The sequence below is a fragment of the Sciurus carolinensis genome, chromosome 10 (assembly GCF_902686445.1).
Source record: "Sciurus carolinensis chromosome 10, mSciCar1.2, whole genome shotgun sequence".
NCBI lineage: Eukaryota > Metazoa > Chordata > Mammalia > Rodentia > Sciuridae > Sciurus > Sciurus carolinensis.
The window spans coordinates 128,733,903-128,752,859 of NC_062222.1; the positions used below are offsets into that span (position 1 = coordinate 128,733,903).

General features: G+C 43.0%; 1 protein-coding gene across 10 annotated transcripts in view; it reads left to right on the forward strand.

Annotated features, from left to right (window-relative positions):
* Ldb2 (LIM domain binding 2) overlaps nt 1-18,957 on the forward strand; it is a 344,702-nt gene that overhangs the window by 125,659 nt on the left and 200,086 nt on the right. For all 10 annotated transcript variants that reach the window (XM_047566676.1, XM_047566674.1, XM_047566673.1 and 7 more), the window contains exon 2: nt 6,895-6,997. In XM_047566676.1, the coding sequence (XP_047422632.1) occupies nt 6,895-6,997 (103 nt within the window). The remainder of the gene's footprint in view (nt 1-6,894; nt 6,998-18,957) is intronic.

Below are 18,957 nucleotides of genomic sequence, written 5' to 3' on the forward strand. Positions count from 1 at the left end.
CAAAGCTGTCTGGCAGGTCCTGAGTCGCGGGTCCCGAGGCAGGCTGTCCGTGAGTCACTCTGGAGGGCCATGGAGAACCCGTGTTTCCTGTCTATATCAGTGTCAAGAAGCAATCCTTTCTGTTGATGGTGCCCCTAATGTACACGTCTTCTTTAAGGAAATGATAGGCAAACTTTATCCTCCTCCTCATTCTTACTGCATACCCGTCTTCTTTGGACTTGGAGATGCTCACTCTCCTAGCAGAGCTGATCTCTGTTTGGTTATTACACTTCTGTTACCACACGCCACTGGGAAAACCCGAGTTTGGCAGGAGGCTTTGTTTCTTGTCTACCTGTGCATCAGTCAGACCGGAAATCCAGGATCCTCCTTGTGAAATAACCAAACTACAGACAAGTGTGTACCCCACGCTTATGGCCAACTAGGTGCATGCCAGAAACACCTGCACAGATACCCAAAGGGATGCTGCACAAGTTCTTAAGGCAGCAAGAAGGAAAAATTAGAAACTACAGAGCATTAGTAGCCAAATGTTACATGAAACTAAAACAACAACAACAACAAATATTACCTTCATTCAATGCATCACTACGCAGCTTACACAGGAGAGAAGAGGCTTCAGTATATAAAATGGATAAGTCTCTAAATCCAGTGTTGAGGGCTGGGGGTGCAACTCAGAGAGAGAGTGCTGGCCTGGGTGGGCTCCCTGGCACCACAGAAATAAATACGAAATAAAGAAAGAAAAAAATAAATGCAATGTTGAATTAAACAATCATGTTCAAGGAAGAAAACAATGTATTATATCATTTGAATAAGTTATTAAAACAATAGAATTATATATGAATGGAATCTTCTATGATTTTATGTATATGTGTATATATATTTATATGTATATCAATTAAAGGGTGAGCCAGGAAGATCCATGAGGTCTGGGGAAGGGACAGAAATATACTGTAGGGTTTGGGGATCCAGGTTTTAGTTTTATTTATGATTTTTAATTCCTTTTAAAAAGGAAAATAAGATATCATTTCAATAACCGTGAACTCTGGGTAATGGGCTGTGGGTCCTCACCACGCTGTCCTCAGCTCTGTTTTTTGAGTGACAGTAAAGTGTGCCATCAGGAACGCTAAGCAAGCTTCCCCTGAAGTGCCCCCCATCCCCATGAGGAGACTCTGTGGCGTGGCAGAGTCGGGTGAGACACTTTTCAATAGTCCGGCCTCAACATGGACTTCTGACCGGCCGTCTGGGGCACCGCAGAAGGGAAAGGGACACCACAGTGTGACCGAGGCTTCGCGTCAACGTCGTCCTGGTCCCCGAGCTGCTGAGCTTCCACGTCTCAGGTTCCTACAGCACTGGAGGAAGGATCTCGGTGTAGGGCGGCCCCCGCCTGTTCGTTACTTTTTCCTGCTTCTTCCTTGGGTGCTGGTTTATAGGTGGAATTTCTGGCGAGGACAGAGAGACCCTGTCGGGAGGGAGTCTGGCCTGCACAGCCTTCAGAACTGTGGATAAGAGTACATCACAAGGCTCATTTGGTTATAATTAAATAAGAACTCCACTTGGGGATAGTTGGCAAGCTTCCCCAGCATCAGAGATGGTGGACTAGGGGCCCCTGAACTGGATTCAGTGTTTGCTGGACTTTTCAGGTTCCAAGAATGATGTCCTAAGGCAGGGAGGCAGGGCACAGTTCCCAGGAGCCCTTGCTGGACAAGGTGAGTGGAGGAGGCCCGTTAGCCACACAGGGCCCAGCTGGGGGACACCTTGGATCCTGGCTGTGTGGTGAGAATGGTCTTCCCCTGAGAAAACCTTTTCAGGATGTATACAGCAAGCGTTGCCTTTCCCATCTGCTGGTAGTAGGTGCGCATGCCCACCCCACACAGCTGGGAGCAGGACCCCAGGCTCCCGGTTGGGTTATAAGGGATGTACCATGGCCTTTACTCAGCAGTCCCCCAAAATAATCTTGACTGCCTGGTTAGTCCTCGTCCATCTCCTGGGGAATTTCCACGTTAGCTGACTTCAGATCATTCATTGCCTGTGTGGAGTGACAGTGGACAGGCACATCTGCTGTCCCTCCAAAGCTGCGGGGAGACCAGACCTGGTGAGCTGCTCTGGAGTTCTTGCCTGAGAACAACCTGGAGAACTTGACTCATGCAGCTCCTGAATTTGGCCACACTGCCTGATCTAACAGGAGAACTGGGAATTCCACGGCTCTTCCATTTTCCAATGATGCTGGGCCAAAGTTTACAGTCAAGAAGTGGAACTAGCCTGTACACAAAACTGCTGAATTTTAACTGGTGCCCTTCCTTTTATATTTCCATGGCCACTCTCCCTTCCTCACTTGGGGACGAGAAGAGCCCTGCAGCCTCTGTCTTGCTTTCTGAATGGCACAAGGATGTGTTGAAAATGGAGGAACTTTTTTTTTTTTTTATTGTCCACAACTCAGGAGGTAACTTGTGGCCAAGAACTGAGTTACACCAGTTTGGATGGCTAGATCCTGGACAGGGATTTCTGATTGATTCTACCAGGTCCTGGTGGCTGCATTTCTTAAAGTCCTAGCTTCTTTATTATGCAAATCTATTCTACAAAGTTGTGTAACTGATCCCAGCTGCTATATGCCAGGCAGCCAAATGCCAGGGAAAGGTGTTCAGAGAGGAAGTTTATTCTTAGGGAAACCACGTGACTGCGGAGAAAAGGGTGCCGACCCAGAAAAGGCAGGAGGCGAAAATGACCTCGGGAGGATGCTTCTTGGACCAGTGCTGACCGACTGCTTCCTCCAGCTCTTGGGTAGCACTCATGTCTTCAACCTAAGGTGGAAAATCACTTTTCAAGCAGATTTATTTGGAAAAGAAAGCATGCATTGGGGTTAGGCTAGTATGTAAACTTTATCACTGTTTGCTTACTGTCTGGTCTTGTTTAAGTACCTTAACTTTTTTGAAATTCAGATGATCGACAAATAAGGGTTAAATAAGATAATAATGAATACTAATAGATGACATTAATTGGTCAGCTACTATGTGTTGGATTTCCTTTTTTTGGGAGGGGGGTGGCAGTAGCGGGGATTGAATTCAGGGGTACGCGGCCACTGAGCCACACTCCCAGCCCTATTCTGTATTTTACTTAGAGACAGGGTCTTACTGAGTTACTTAGTGCCTCACTTTTGTTGAGGCTGGCTTTGAACTTGAAATCCTCCTGCCTCAGCCTCCCAAGCTGCTGGGATTACAGGCATGCACCACCGCCCTAGGCTATGCTAGAATTTCTTAGTCTACCCAGTTCACAGACTTTATTATTGCACTTACCAAATAAGCAAACAGATGCAATAGAGGTAGGGAAATTGACTCAGGTCACTCAGCTAGTAAGATGCGGAATTTCATATGTTTACATCAATGTAACTCAGAGGTTAGGAACCTGAATTCTCACTAAGACTGCTGGCTCTGCCCTTGATAGTAACTAGGACAGTTGTGAATCTAAGATGGTTCAATACAGGTAATGCACTTAGAATTGCTGGTTATGGGTGGGTGCCTCAGTAACTCGAATGTAGGTTCTATCCACAATCAACTTCCGTCACATACAGCCAGTTAAGACTGGCCTGTACTCAATATTTTTTTCCTTCAAGTTGTACTCCCTCTGTTCCTTTTCTACTTAGGACTCACTCAAAAGCTTCAAATTGGTGGGGGAGGGAGAGGGATATAATTATAATTTTAAAATATTGTAAAGAATTGTTCCCTCAGTCCAAAATCATCAGCCAAGAGACCCTGGAGTTGGCAATTGAGATCTCTGAGCAACTTTGTACAGTGAACATCCTGAGTTAGGTTTGTGATGTGACAATAAGGAATTTCATTCATTTGTTCAACCAGAAAACATTATTTTGCCTACCTATTATGTGCCTTTCATTATTAACTTAAATATTGCATTTTTATTTGGGGGCTGTTCTAATTTTTGATCAAAGTCAGTTATTTTCATGTGTGTTACTTGATATTTCCTCCTAACAAACCTTTCCTGAGATGTCCACTCACCCCCTGTTCCGTCACAGTTAGTTTGAATCCAGTGAGGTCCCTTACCTTGCCCCGTACAACCACATGGCTCCTCGTGGACAGTTCTTGTGCCTCATTTTAGCCAGAGTCTTTTCTCCCAGTGGCCCCAAGTCAGCCTGGTCTCCCCTTGGCTTTTGCCTTCCATGGGTTCATTTTCCGTGATGTGCCAGTGACCAAGGGGTGGGTTATAGGAAATGGAGCTGGAGACCTGATTGGTGGCTGGCCGCTCTCTAATGAACCAGGCCCAGGGGAGTGTACAGGTTTGTACTGGGCTGTTCCCAGCATGGCACCCACTTGCTGTTACTAAGTAAGCAGGTTGCCAACAGTCCAAGCGACGGGAAAAGTTCTTCATTTACAAACAGATTGTTTCGTCAAGTTTATTTCTGATACGGTTCTTTAGAACATGGAGTGTCTCTGGCCCTAGAAGTGACGTTAGAGATGGTAGACGAGGCAGAGAAGTCTTACTGACCTTCACCATGTTCTGTGGAGTCATGTGGGACCTTGGTACCCACTAGCTTCCTGAGTCCTCACGCCCTCCTGCCGGATGGTTGTTACTATTCTTGTCATTGTTGTCTTCAGCTTCCAATAAGAAAATGGGCTCAGGAAGTAAAATAAGTCTCCCAAGTTCAAGTGGCTGGGAGAAGCCAGCACTCCCCAGGGGGATGAATCCCATCAGGGACGTAGCAGTACCAGGCTTTCTTTCCTGTGTGGGTCCTGGCGGCAGATCTGTACAACAAATAAGGAACCCAGGGAAGAAACCACCCTGAGACAAAATCTGCCCTCTGGCTCTTGCCTCCTTCCTTCTGAATTCTAAGTACCACCTCCCAAAGACTGTTGGGGAAATGCAGCCAGCCCAGGTAGAGGCAGCTCTGGGATTTCTGTGATCTGTGTTTAAATCCCCTCTTCGCCATTGGTTGGCTGAGTGTGGGTGGGTAAGGGACGTTCACCACCTAAGTGTTAGTTTCTCTAGTTGCAAAGTAGGAATAATACTCTGAGCAGCTTCGTTCATTCACTGAATTATTTTATTGAGTATACGGTGGGCTAGACACCATGCTGGGGACTGGTAGGTGGAGCAGGGAACAAAACCAAGCCCTTGCTCACAAGAAGCTTGTGTTTGTGTTGGAGAAAAAACAAAATTGGAAACAGGGTAGTAGTGTGGATGAAGTAGAAGAATATACTGAATATCGAACAGAGTGTGGTACGTGGCCACGCCTTTTCCATAGGTGAAGCAATTCGAAGTTAAATAAACCGAAGCCTCCAGGCTCCCAGAGAGCTTCTTTTCGTAACTGATTCTTGCACTTTCAAGTTCACTGATTTCTCTAAAAGCTCCCGCAGTTTACATAGCATTGAGTCCGTGGGCTGTAGCCTCACATAGGTAGCGAGGCTACCTGTTCGTCGCTCACTGGACTGTCTTCTGCTAGCAGGTTTGCAGCTCTTTGAGGAAAGGGACTGGTCTCTCTTGCAGCTCTGTATTCTGCAGCCCTGAGTATAGTAAGTGCTCAATAAAAACCTTGTTTTTGAAAGGAGAGAAGGGAGTGGTTTGTCTGTGAATCTATGTACTGTCCTAGGCATAGATGGTTCAACTAAGGCAAGTATTGGCTTTTGGTGTAGCTGTTGGGAAGAAGCCAAAGAGGGACACACAAACATTCATTTGTCTGAACTTCTCCCTTTCTGGAAGAGAGGGCAGCATCAATCTTCCGCGGTTCCTTAATTATCCTTGCTGGGACAGAAGGCTCATTCCTGAGGCCTGCCAGTGACAACAACTTAATGTTGTCATAAGCAGAACAACTTCATGGGCAGCAGAGGCCCGCCGTATCTTGGCTAGGGCCCCAGTGGAGGCAACAAATGAGTGGGGAGTGGCAATTCCCTGCCTGTCCTCCTCCCAGCAGCAGGGAAGCATGTTGTCCTCAATCCTGGCACTAACCAGCAACGCTCTGGAGAAGGGTCGTGCCTAAGAATCTGGGGGTTAATGAGCCCTAGCACAGGATGGGGCTGGGGTGCGAGTCCTCCTTTAACCAGGACGCTGTGCCACCTTCCCGCTCACAGCTGCAGGAGGCCCCTTCTCCCCTTGGATTAGAGTGATTCTCACTGCCTTGGGCTGGATCGGTTCCAAAGTGTTTTCTGGATGAGCAAGAGAATCACTCAACCCAAAACAAACAGAGCCCGGGCGGACAGCCTGCATTCTGCCTGAGTTTTCTATTTTTAATAATTGTTGTAATACGATTTATTGTTGCTATTTTATCATAAAAATGGTGGTTGCCTGCTATCTTAAACAATCTTCAAGATCAATCCACATGCATGTGCCTGTTGCTTGTGCACAAACTTGTCTGTCCATCTATCTGTCCCTCCATCTGTCCCTCCAGCAACACCTTTATCTTTAATAGGAGTAGTCGCATAGGATAGAGCTAGGAACATCCCTTTTTGATTAAATTATTTAAACAAAATGATTCTTGTTAGCCTGGTTGAAATATTGTGATTTCTTTTTGTACAAAGGGACCCTTGTGAGAGCTGAGAGAGGGAAAAAAAAAACAAAAACAAAACTCATATATATTTTACATTAAGTGCAAGCCCGTGTGTTAAAAAACATCACATTGTGTTCCATAGTATGTTTATTAAATCGCCCCAAAAAGATCCTCAAGAATTAATTTTCATTGGGCTGGTGTTAGATGGCTGATTGAATTGGAATTCAGTCCCGTGTGAGGCAGTTAATTTGAAGAGCGACCACACAGCCGCCCACCCTGGCCAGCACACCCCCGCACGTATGCTAAGCACCCAGCCGCAGCCCTGGGCTTTTCTCTCTCTTCCCCTTTCTTGTCCTCTTTGAGCTATTTTCTGCTCTTGCCTGTTAAATAAATGATCTGTCTCTTTGCAGGATAGTGACAACCTCTGGTGGGACGCGTTTGCCACTGAATTTTTTGAAGATGACGCCACATTAACCCTTTCATTTTGTTTGGAAGATGGACCAAAGCGATACAGTAAGACGGAAGTTTATTTTTCTAATATTCTCTCTTTCTGCGCCTGTAAGGAAACCGCAGGGGTCTTCAGGGAACAGCTCGGGGCTGACAGGCTGACAGTAACACCGGTCCTGACGGTGCTCTGCTTCCCGTCGAGGCCCCGTCACCGGTGGCAGTGCCTCGCGGCTCAGAGATTTCCGTCCAGGCTTAGACCGTTTGGGCACTTGTCTGTTTAGAGAGCGGAGCAAACAGGAACCAAGCTACCCAGTAATAAGTGGGAGCAGAGTGATGGAAAGTTTCCATGCATCTCTTCTCTGTGTCCCTTGATGGCTCACACTTGACACCCAGTGTTCTGCTTGTGAAGGTTTCTTAAAAAAAAAAAAAAAAAGTCCTCGCCATCGCTGTGTCAGCCACATCCTTCTAATTCCCTCTTATCAATTATCTCAGGTATTTATTTGACAAGTGCTATCTTTTCTTGGGGGGGGGGGAGGCCACAGCTGCCTTTGAACATACAGTTTGGAATTAGTGTTGACAGAATTATAGTTCCTTGTCTTTCCTGCGAGTGATAACTCTGTAAAGATCCTCAAATTACAGCCTGTGGCACCTTGGGTAGCAGCTGATCTGTCCTGATTAGGTTCAGCCAGCTTGTCAGAAATCAGATTTGCTAGTTGTGCTATCAGACCAAGAGGCATAGACACATCAACACAAAAGCAATTAATGTCCGGTTAGATCAGAGAGAGATGTGCTTTCAGGAATCGGTGTTGCACATATGAAAGTCTCTGACAGAGGGGAAAACAGTCCCACTGTCACAAACACGAGATGATGACGGACCTGCCTCTGGCCAGAGTCAGTCAATCCAGAGTGTTTGGCAATTGATAGGTAAAGGGCTCTTGGTAAACATGAGTGAAAGTTCCAGGAGTTGCTTAATCTCTTTCAAAGTCAGGAGGTTAAAATATGTATCCACTTAGATATATTTAATTTATAGATACATTTGTATATATATGTCTTTAATTTGAGGGAGCTTTAGACAACTTAGTACTGTCTGGATCTACTCATGATTACTCGATTACTTATGCTAATGCAGGCATGTAGTGATTTTACAACAGTGGCCAAGAGCAGGCCACCAGGGACTTGCCACTCAATCGAAACTTGTCACTAGAAGCATCTCTTTAGATTTGGATATTGTGGGTTTTTAAGGGCATGGAGCCGTCCCATAAATATTTTGGCTGAAGGTACAGATGGTAGGTCAGAAAATAGGCTGTTAGAATATGTTTACATTCAACAAAATCACTCCTGTCACAGCACTGCTAAGCTACTTCATGGGGTCCTCTCCGTCCCCAGTGGGTGCCCCCAAACCGCCTCGGGCCCTGGGCATGTTTCAGAAGCCCCCAGGAGATAAATGAACCCAGGAGTTCCACAGTTGCTCTCTCTCCAAAGGCTGCTGATCAGTGGTGGAGCATTTCTAACCCAGCAGCCATCCACCCTGGGAGCTGCCTTATTTATTTATTTGCTTATTTATTTATTTATCTTTTGAGGCATGGCTCAGATAACTTCAAGTCGTCATTGTTTTATATTCCTGTGTTTTGCTGGTTCAGGAATTCATCAGGGTCTACCCGGCAAACTAGAATTAGGGTTTTAAAGCTTGTACTAATAAAACAGATTCTTGCTATTCCTCGGTCCACCCTAGCCTCAACACTCTGGGGAGGAGGCATGATCGGTGTCCCTGTAAGATCTTGTATCCTCGCGCGGGAGTAAACCCCTGACTCTGAGCCACAATCGCCCAAGTTTCTTTGTTTCTCCCAGCCAAAATATTTCCTGAGTGGAGAAGAGAAACAAAGATGATTGACAGCCTTGAGCCCAGTCTCATCAGCTGCCTTGCTGACAGCCTGGTGATGTGCACCCGCTGCTGATGTGCAGGCGAGTGACAGCTGATTGACAGTCTGGGACTGGCTGGGAGACGAGAAAGATGAAGCTTGCTTAGAACGCCTGACGCGCACTGTTTGTGCAGTGCTCCGATCGCAGGCACCGCTGCCTTAACCCGTTCGCGGTCCAGGAAGGATGTGCCAGCCTAGGAAGACCTGTGGGGTCCCAGGGCTGGAGGCTGCGGCTCTTCCTCCCAGGGAGCTGAAGGCTACAAATCCTAGACTTGCCTAATAGAATCGTATTTGTAAAAACATTGCCCAAATTACTCGTGCTAAGTAATAAACGGTATTCTAGATGAGGTTTCTTTCAGTCCTTCCTAGGAAAATCCTTTCACCCCCGTCTCCATCTGTGTCTTCAGAAAGTATTTTCAGTGCTAAGATACCCTCTTTGAGCTACCATCAAATCCCATGTCTGTCTGTCTGTTGTTTCCTGTCTCCCTATTAGAATGCTACCTCTCTGTGACAGAGGGCTTTGTTAATTGCTGAATAGCCAGATAAATAAGGAACTCACTTGTAATAGGCACTCAATAAATATTTGTTGAAGGAATGAATGAATAAAACAGATATTTCAGGAAGTCTTATCTAAGTATAATGTTAGCAAAACAATTTTTTGACTGAGATCTCTGGACTTTTTATTGCTGGAAGAACTTGATCCATAGTCCCTACTCTGCTGACATTTTCAAATAAACTCTAGGATATGATTCTGATCAACTCAAGTGGAAAAAAAAAGTCCCAGCAGTACAATAAGTCAGGAAATAATTCTGCTTTGGGTGATACATTGCTCCTTCCTTTCAGAAAGCTCTTCTGTATTGATCCTTTGCTCTGCGTACCCTGCCCCCACCCAAGTCCTTCACTCTCCTGATGGGGTGGGACCCCCAGGTAGGGTCAGACTGAACACTCTTGGTTTGGAAGGAGACTGCCTAGGAGAGTGGTAGCAGCTGCCTTGGGGAGGTGCAGAAGAAACCCTTTGTGTGGCTCACACGCCTGGCCCTGCCTTGGGTAGCATCAGGAAGCAGTCTTTTGGCTGGATAAGCTGGCAGTTCCAGGGAGGAGGCTCTCTCCTTGCATCAGGTGGGGCACCGAGAGGGTAGGGGATCATGGATGGGCAATTCTCTCTTGGTCAGCAAGTTGGAGAACAAAGAACATTAGAACAAAAAAGGGTCATTTCTGAAACTGAAAAATTGGTCTGGGGAAGTTAGGCAGATGCCCAACTGGGAGTCTCTGGGCCTCATGTCTGTTGACTCCAAGTGCAGTACCTCTTCCTCCTCTCCCTACATATTCACCCCATAGTTGAGATAAAGAAATGGCTTCACCACAGCACACATTTCTGGTAACAGACATAAAGATCACAAATAATTCCTGTGCCTTTATTTAAAATAGAAGGCAAAAGAAACCAGGGTGGTCCCCCTGGCCCTCGGCACGACTGCTCTGCAGCTCACAGGCCAGCGTGGTCTGGTGCCATGTCCTCCCTTGTCAGGTAGAGGAGGGGCTGCAGGTTAGGTTGATGGCGCCCTGCTCACTTCAAGCAGAATATTGATCTTCCTTTCCTCTTGTTAGGCATGTGGCATGCCCCCACTGTTCTCTCTTCTCAAGACACGTGGGGACATGCTGCTGAGAGCTCCTTCAATAGGTCTAGCCTGCATCCAAGCCATCACTGGTCTCATTCTTAGAAGGTGTGTGGTTCTTAATTCATTCAGGAAACATTTTCTTTTTGGGAGAGAAACATGGAGAAAGATCCCCTGAGGCCAGTGCCCGGCTGGCACTGCATACGCGGGGAGGCTGCCTAGTGGAGGAGGAAGGGCGGGAAGGTTTAAATCCATGCTTCGTTGGATAGGTAGAACCTTCTTTCCAGACATGCAGAATGGGTGTAACACCACCATCACTGGCTTGTGGTGAAAATTGGAGGAGATGATGTAATCAGAGGGCCTGGGACCATGCGAAGCCCCAGTCATCAGTGTCGTGATGACTGACAGTGGTGCACCCTCTCGGCCTCACTGTCGCTTCTGTGCACTGGAGAAGCCGCTCCCTTGCCAGGGACCTGCCAAGTGCGCAGTGTGTCGAGCTCAATGCACAGGCTCCCTTGGCAGGTGGGAGCCTCACTACCTCTCTGCTGGGCAGTTCCTATTGAAAGGCAGCTCTGAGGAGATTCTGCTTCCTCCCTGGCTTCCAGCTGCCTAGAGAGCCACCCCCACTCTGCTAAGCGAGGGATGAACAGGAGGGGAAATGAGGGAGGGGAAGGCAGATTAACTGCAGGTGGGGCTCTGTATTTGGAGAAGCAAGAGTCCAGAACCCTTGGTGAAATTAGGTCCAGGCAGGCCCTGATTGGAAGTTGGGGAAAGTGCCACTAAAGAAAGAGCACTTCCTGTTACCTGTCTCTTAGAAAGGGCTAATGCCTGGGCTCAAAGCCAGCTGGCTTTTACCACCTGTGTGATTTGGGATAAGTCACTTTGGAAGTGTCATCTTTTCATCTGAAATGAGGGCTGGATGGAATGATGCAGGTGATGATATTCGTAGCAGCATTTCCAACCCCTTGGAAATGCTCCCTAAATATTAGCTGATGTTATTATTTGTTTAAATTTCACAGATTCCATTGCTACATCTAGATTGAGACCCAGGACAATTCACATAAAATTTCCATCAATCCAGGTGTAATTTTTGACAAATGGTCCCAATAATTCTCTATCGTACACGGCTTATTTCATCTGGGTGCTGGGGATTGAACCCCGGGCCTTGCACTTATGAGGCAAACACTCTACCCACTGAGCTATCTTCCCAGTCCCTTGTTTCATCTTGACCTCCACATTCTGTCCAAAATGAGGATTTCCAGCAGGACCACACTCCTTCATGGTTACACAAGCCAAAAACTATCCTGTGGGTACTGGGAGGACGTTTCACTCTCAAATCAACCAACCAACCAATCAACGATAAAAGACACAAAAACCCCAGCCAGTTTAGGAAATCTTGTTCTCTGTGCCTTTATTTTCCTCAGCCACAGAGTCTCATGGAGAGTCTGAAGAAGTGCAGATTGGTGCCTCTGAGGAGTGATTGCCATGTTCCCTGTTTCTCTTTTGCATTTTCTTCCCCCATCTCCCTTTTATTTATGAAAGCTCCGATACCTTCACCATATTGACTAAGATTTCAATTTTGTCTTGTAATATGTGCTTTTATGTGTTGTGTATCTGGACAAGTTCCCCTAAGGTAGAGAAATTCTATGCAGCCCAAGTAACTTCACTGTCTCTGGTTACCACTTCTCTTCTGCTTTTTATTGGTCCACCAGGCCCACCTGTATGTTTAATGCGCTTGTCATACGGGAATTCTAAAAGCTTTTCCCCCATTTTTTCTCTCTCTCTCTTTAGTAGCATATTGCATGATTAAAAATATATTTCTGGGAAAACGACTCCTTGGTAATAAGCATAAGGGCATCTTGACACCACACTTAATAATGATTGTGGCCATTTTAAAAAGTCGCATGTGAAGAGTGCGCACCGTAGCACATTGAGAAAGGATCTCAAGGTCAGAATCCGTTCATGTTTCTTCTCTCTGAATACTGAGTCCGTAGTGTCCACCTGCAACCTGGAAAGGCACTGTTCTTGTGGCCAGTGTTCTTGTGCCTCCTCACAGGTTCACCAGATGGTCCTGGAGTTTTGGATCTCTGTAGAGTAACTGTTCGCTGAACACATTTCTCTGCTTCCTCTTCTTCCTCCAACATCTCCTCCTTCTCCTCCTCTTCTTCATTCATGGGAGTGGAGATCAAAGTCATAGACTTTGATTCAGACAGACTCATTTTGAGTCTTTGCTTCACTATGGCTATGTGATATGACATTGCATTAAATGAATTCTTCATCTGTAGACCAAGGAAATAATAATGCCAGCATCATCAGATGCTTGTGAAGATGAAATCACACATTGGTTAGCTGAGCGCCAGTCTTGGAGGGCACAAGGCAAATATTTATTGTATTAATTAATGAATGGTGACTGACTGAATAAGTGAATGAGTTAGACCTATGGCTCAACAGTTATTTGGAATTAAGACAGATGATAGTTCCCATTGCTTATTTAGTCATAAATATATATATATATATATATATAAATATATATATAAATAAATAAATATGTATATATTTGGCATATAATAGGAGGAAATGTGACCTAGATTAGAGCCAGATCAGTTCTGTCTTTCTATGTGGGAAACCTAAAAAGGTAATGACCAACTGGGAGAAAAACTAATGTTAACTAAAGATGATTGTTTAAAAAATGAGTCCCAAACTTCCTGGCAGAAGGTAACATTTCCAGCCCCCATTTTTCTCAGAGAGCAAAGAGCTCTTGAAAACTAATTGAGTGCCAGCGACTTCTCTGGGTAATTTTGGGCTCTATATCTTATTTACTGAGGATAAGATAAAAGGAAATTGACTTTGCATCCAAAAATTTATCTTAACAAAAAGAACTTCCTTCTTTTGCAAAGTCTCAGAGAAGACTTCGATGGTTAATTATAGTAATGGGTGCTTGCTGGTGACTGTGGCATTTTGGTTGCATGATGACATCGATACGGTCATTTCAGAAAACTCTTGGACAGTGCATTCTTCTGCGTGAAGTTGCATCCAGCGGTTTCTGGATAGTTCCAGCCGCTGGTGTTGTGATTTTAGTGAGTGATCCTTTTCAACTACAGTTGTCATTAGGCTGGTGGTATTTGGAGCAAATTAAATTATGACAGGAGCAGACTTTGGTTCATTTGTTCCTTCACTCATTCATTGACTCATTGATTCATTCAAAACACACCAAGCCCCTGCTGTTTACCAGACATTGACACAGGGCAGTAGACAGTTCTTGGGAAGAAGATAGTTCATCATAAAGTATGTTGTTTACTTTTGGATTTCATTTTTTTTTTAAATCCTTCCCTTAGCCCATTAAGTTCCAAGTTTTCAGTTTTGTGAATATTTCAATGAAATTGACACAGGTGCCTTAAAATAGGTTGGAAATCATAATCTAGACTTTATATATATTAACATTAATCAATATTTTTGTAATTATAATGTCGTAATTATATAATTACCTATATGTTATATATTAAATAGTTTTTACGGATATTCCACACATGGGACCATGGGACAAGATAATCAGTCTTGTGGTTCAGGAAGACAATATTCTTGTGACATTAATGGAAAATCTAGGAATTGTCATAAAAATAAAATTTAGAGAAAGCCCACAACTGATAGATGAACTGACAGATTTCTGAATGAGAAAAAGGAGACTGATTCTCTTCCCATTTGTGGTTTCAAATTGATGGTATCAGAAATTGCAAATTGGCCGTAACAATAGATTGAGCAGATATTCCATTCTCTCATCTCTAATAAATACCACACTAATGATCACATGAGATAATGGACAGAAAAGTGCTTTGAATAAATTTAAAGTGCTATACAAGTTGAAGGTATAATTATCATATTTATAATTGATCTTTCAGATTTGGTGAGTTTTAATTTTCCCTTTATATGTTATAAATTAAGCTGTTGGGAGATCTGGAGTAGTCGTTGGATCTTTTCTCATGGGGCTAAAATTGTCAAACACATAGGTTTAAGCAAGTCAGACACATGACTGTCCTCAAGAGCTCAACTGGAAGGTCAGAATAAGGTACTAAGCAGAAAACACAGACGTCATGTGTTGTTTTTGAGGCTGTATGACTGCGAGGTCGGTGTGGCACATGCATTCCCTGCCTCTTAGTTTCATGGAGTATGCTCCTACATATCCCACATGTGGTTCCCAAACCAAGATTACTGCTCCATAGAGAATTGTAAGATAAGTGTGGTGAACATTCTCATTGTCAAAAATTACAGGTGTTGCCACTGGCAATTCTTTTCAGATAGTAAGCATCCTGTACAACAGCAACAAAAATATTGTGGAGAAACACCTGTCTTGTCCAACATTATCATCCTGAAGTTAGGGTTGCCAGATAAAATATAAATATACAAATGTAATACTTGAGACATAATTATACAAATGCCCCTTGACTTACAATGCGGTTACATCCTGATAAATCCATTATAACCCCCAATTATCTTAAATCAAAAGTGTATTAATATAACTAACCTAACAAACATCAGCTCAGCAACACGGTACGCTGTAGAGTGTTGGTGTTTGCCCTCATGTGGCTGACAGTCCTCTGGCTGACAGGGAGCTGTTGCTTGCTGCTGCCCAGCATTGCAAGGGGGTGTCAGACCACATTTCTAGGCCAGGAAAAGATCAATATGCAAAATTCCAAGTATGGATTCTACTGAATTTGTGTGACTGTTGCAGAAAAAATAATTTTAAGATGAACCATTGTAATTTGAGACTGTCTGAACTACAAAATTGTTTTCTGCTACCCTGAAGTTCAAATCTTACTGGGCATCCTGTTTTCTTTTGTTAAGTATTGCAGCCCTACCCAAAGGACCCCAGTTCATGCTAAAATATGAAATCTTAATAATTCTAGAGTAACTGCACTGGGGGGGGTGAGCATGGCACATCGTATGGAATGTCTTTTTATTCACAAAAGTCTTGCCTCTGTTTAATGCTAGTTGCTATACTAAAGGAAGAGACCCTTCCACAGAGGGTTAAGAGTAAGATCAAAATGTGTCTGAGTTTAAATTTAAAGTTCACATTACAGTTGACTATGACCAGCATTTGGGAGGTATTGAGCATTCACCCAACTATCTGCTATGACTTACCTTAAAGGAACTTGCAGTTTAGCAAGGGAGACAGATACACTTTTGCATTAAGCCTAATGCAATAGCATTGCTGCTGTAAGATGGGACAGCAAGGTACTGTGGGCACTAGAATCTAATGTACACAGCATGATGACTGTAGTAATAATATTATATTGCATATTATAGATTTGCTAAGAGAGTAGATTTCAGGTATACCCACAGTAGCAATAACAATTAAAGGGAACTATGTAAGGTTATGTTAATTTTCTTGTAATAATTTTGTTGTGCATATCAAAACACCATGCTGTGCACCTTAAATATATTTAAATACCTGACTATAATATCTTTCAATTACAAGGCTTTCAGTAAATATTTGTGGATTAAATAAAATGTGCAGTTCTGATAAGTAGTACAAATGTGACCCAGCTTATCTGATTATCTAGTCCATAGGCACATTGTCACACCTGTGGTTTTCCTAGTGTTTTTAAGTTCCCACCACTACAATCTCAAGTTTTTGCAACTTGTTTGGTATTATAGAATAAGACGAATGTCACAGAGCATTTTGGAAATTTGTATGCAAAGAGAGCGAGGGCTTGAGACTCACATTTAAACTCAAAACTCAAATGATGTCTATCCAACTAGAGCGCACACTAGGACTGATTTTTTTTTCTTTAGTGTTTTGGACCATAAGTTCCTGGAGTATTTCACTACATATTTGGCCAATCTTTTGGTAGGTCCTATTAAGTCATCAAATTTTATGTAATAAATCTCAACAGTGGCTAACCAGATACTTGAATCTTATTGAATGGGTCTTATTGGACATAATTTCAGTGGAAACACTCGTATTTATTTAACCTTCCTTCAGGAGTTTCTGTGTGTCATCTTTCTGTGCCCTGGGGACAAGAAGATAAATGAGCTTTGGAGAAGCTAAAGGTCTAGGGAGCTATTAGTTAAAGAACTAGACTCTTAGCAGATCTTAGCCATGTCTTTTCACAGAGGTACCCTCTGCTCCTGTCTATGAACCTGTTCTTAATAATGCTTAACTCCCTATCTTTATTAAATAAAGATCTAAGCGATCTTTATTTCCAAATTGGTGCCATTTAAAAACTGGTATCATTTTTTTAATGTAAAGCATTTGGGAAGAGCAGTGTTAAATTGAAATGTGCATATTATTCTTTTGTGTAACACTGGTCTGTGATATTTTCGTTGATTGGAGTGAGCTGATTTGAGGCATCTTCCACCACAAGCCAACTGGAGAGCTTATCTTCACATTCCTGTCGTGTTTTCAAGTTGTGAACACACTTCATTTATGCAGATGAGGTAAAATAAAGCATTTGTTGAAGTCAGGTTAAATTAGCATTCTTCTACAACTATATTAAGCAACGTTCAGATGAATTTTGTTAAGAATATAGAGACACCGTGACAAAACCACTCATCAGGGTCTGTTTCATTATTTATTGTTTAATCAAGATAGTCATGTTAGGGTATTTGCATTCAAGAGCTTACAGAACTTGCTGCCTTCATGTATTTTGCTTTTATTATTCATTCTGGAAGAATCTGCTTCATACAAACATGCTGCTGTGCTTGTTTATTTTTATGACATTGGTCCTCTCCCACACAAAGCTTTCTTTAATGTACTCTTTGATGGGATCTTCCCTGTCATAACTTCTATCTTGGGCTTCTCAACAAGTCAGGAGGACTTGAACTTGACAACAATTAACACTTATACATAATCATGTAGGAGACCCAATGGAAGACATACAGTCACCTGGGAACACAGTAATAAAACCACTCCATTTTAATGAGCTATAGCACAATTACTCATCAGAATCCATTCTCCACGTTGTCAAGAGCAAATAAAGCATTATGTTATGTTTACAGACCTTCCTAAAAATGCATATGTCTTACTTATTCTTCCTTTTGAATAATCTTAGTCAATTTGATCATCTTCATTTTATTTTGAAAAATGTATCATTGGCAGGATGGTTTGTTATACCAAGAACAATGAAAAAACAAGACTTTCTTCAGAATCTGAGTAAATGCCCAGCCCAGCCTGCAGTGCTCCAGAGATGATTTCCTCACAGACACACATGGTGTCCCCATGTCACTCCTGGGTTCCCTGTAAAAATCAATCACCTAAGGTGGTTCTCAGATAAAGGACAACTTATTTGTATATGTGTTTCCAGAACTCATTCAAGCTTCGAAAAGATTCCAAAAATTGAAGTTAGCTACTGACAGATGTATTTGTCCCCGTAAAATTTTCTCTGGGATGGTTCACCATGGCATAGTGCTGGTAAAGTGGCCACAGTTTGGGCCTGAGTGGAGAGGAATTGAACTCTGCACCCTCTGGGACCTCACTTGTAAAACTAGCCACACTTGTGTTTAGTTCTCAGTTGAGGCATTTAGGAAAGTTCAACTTTCAAGCTTTGAAAAAAATTAATAGTAATCAACTTTTTCAAGGTTTCTTGCATGAAATAACTCCACATTCTCATGCTTATTTGCTTTCTTCAGTAGGACCAGGAGAGAAATGATAAACGGTATTTGACTGATTATGTAAATAAACTGCTAATTATATCCTTAATAGTCCTCCACATTTTTAGACACTGTACCAGAATGTATTTCCCATAAAATGCTTTAATACTTAGGGCTCTATTATTTTTTTAAAGATAGGCCCAAAATCAGTAATTATGAGAGTTATTATTCAGGTTCACAGCAGTGCGACAGCTATTTTTCACTTGATAATTAACTTGTTAAACTAATGTCAGACCAGCACCATGCCTTATTTAAGAAAATGGTTCACCGGCCCCATGTAAGCAAGCTCAGCTGTGGAAATATTAAAAGATTTATTAAACCCAGTCTTGTCTTTAGCATTACCTCGTTGTCTGTCATTAGTTACAGAAGTTGTAAAGAGTTTTGTATTCCTCACTAGATGTTTGCACATCTTCCCTGAGTGCCTGTTGCATCTTTTGACACTTGGTGGTTCCTTTGCATCCCTTCCATTCTTGGCCCTGAGCTTTGTTGCCAATGAGGGCGCTGTTTAATTGGTGCATTCTGCATGCAAAGCCTTCAGGAGGAGAAAGGAAGATGACCCACCTCCAGGGAAATAAGGAATGCTTATGATACCATTCTCTTCCTCTTTTCCTGTGTTTCAATTGCAGTTTTCTTTATTACTTCTTTCCCTTTAGAAAGTTTAAAAAAAAAAAAAAAAAACCCAAGACCCTCCAATATTATCTGTGGTTTTGTCTAAAATAAGACACAGGCAAGGATTCCAATTGGAAGTCTGAAATAAGTATTTCTTGCTATGATATCTTAATTTGAAAAAACAAAAAAAAGGAGTCAGATACTTAGTAGGTTTGTGACTTGGGATTTTTCAAATGTG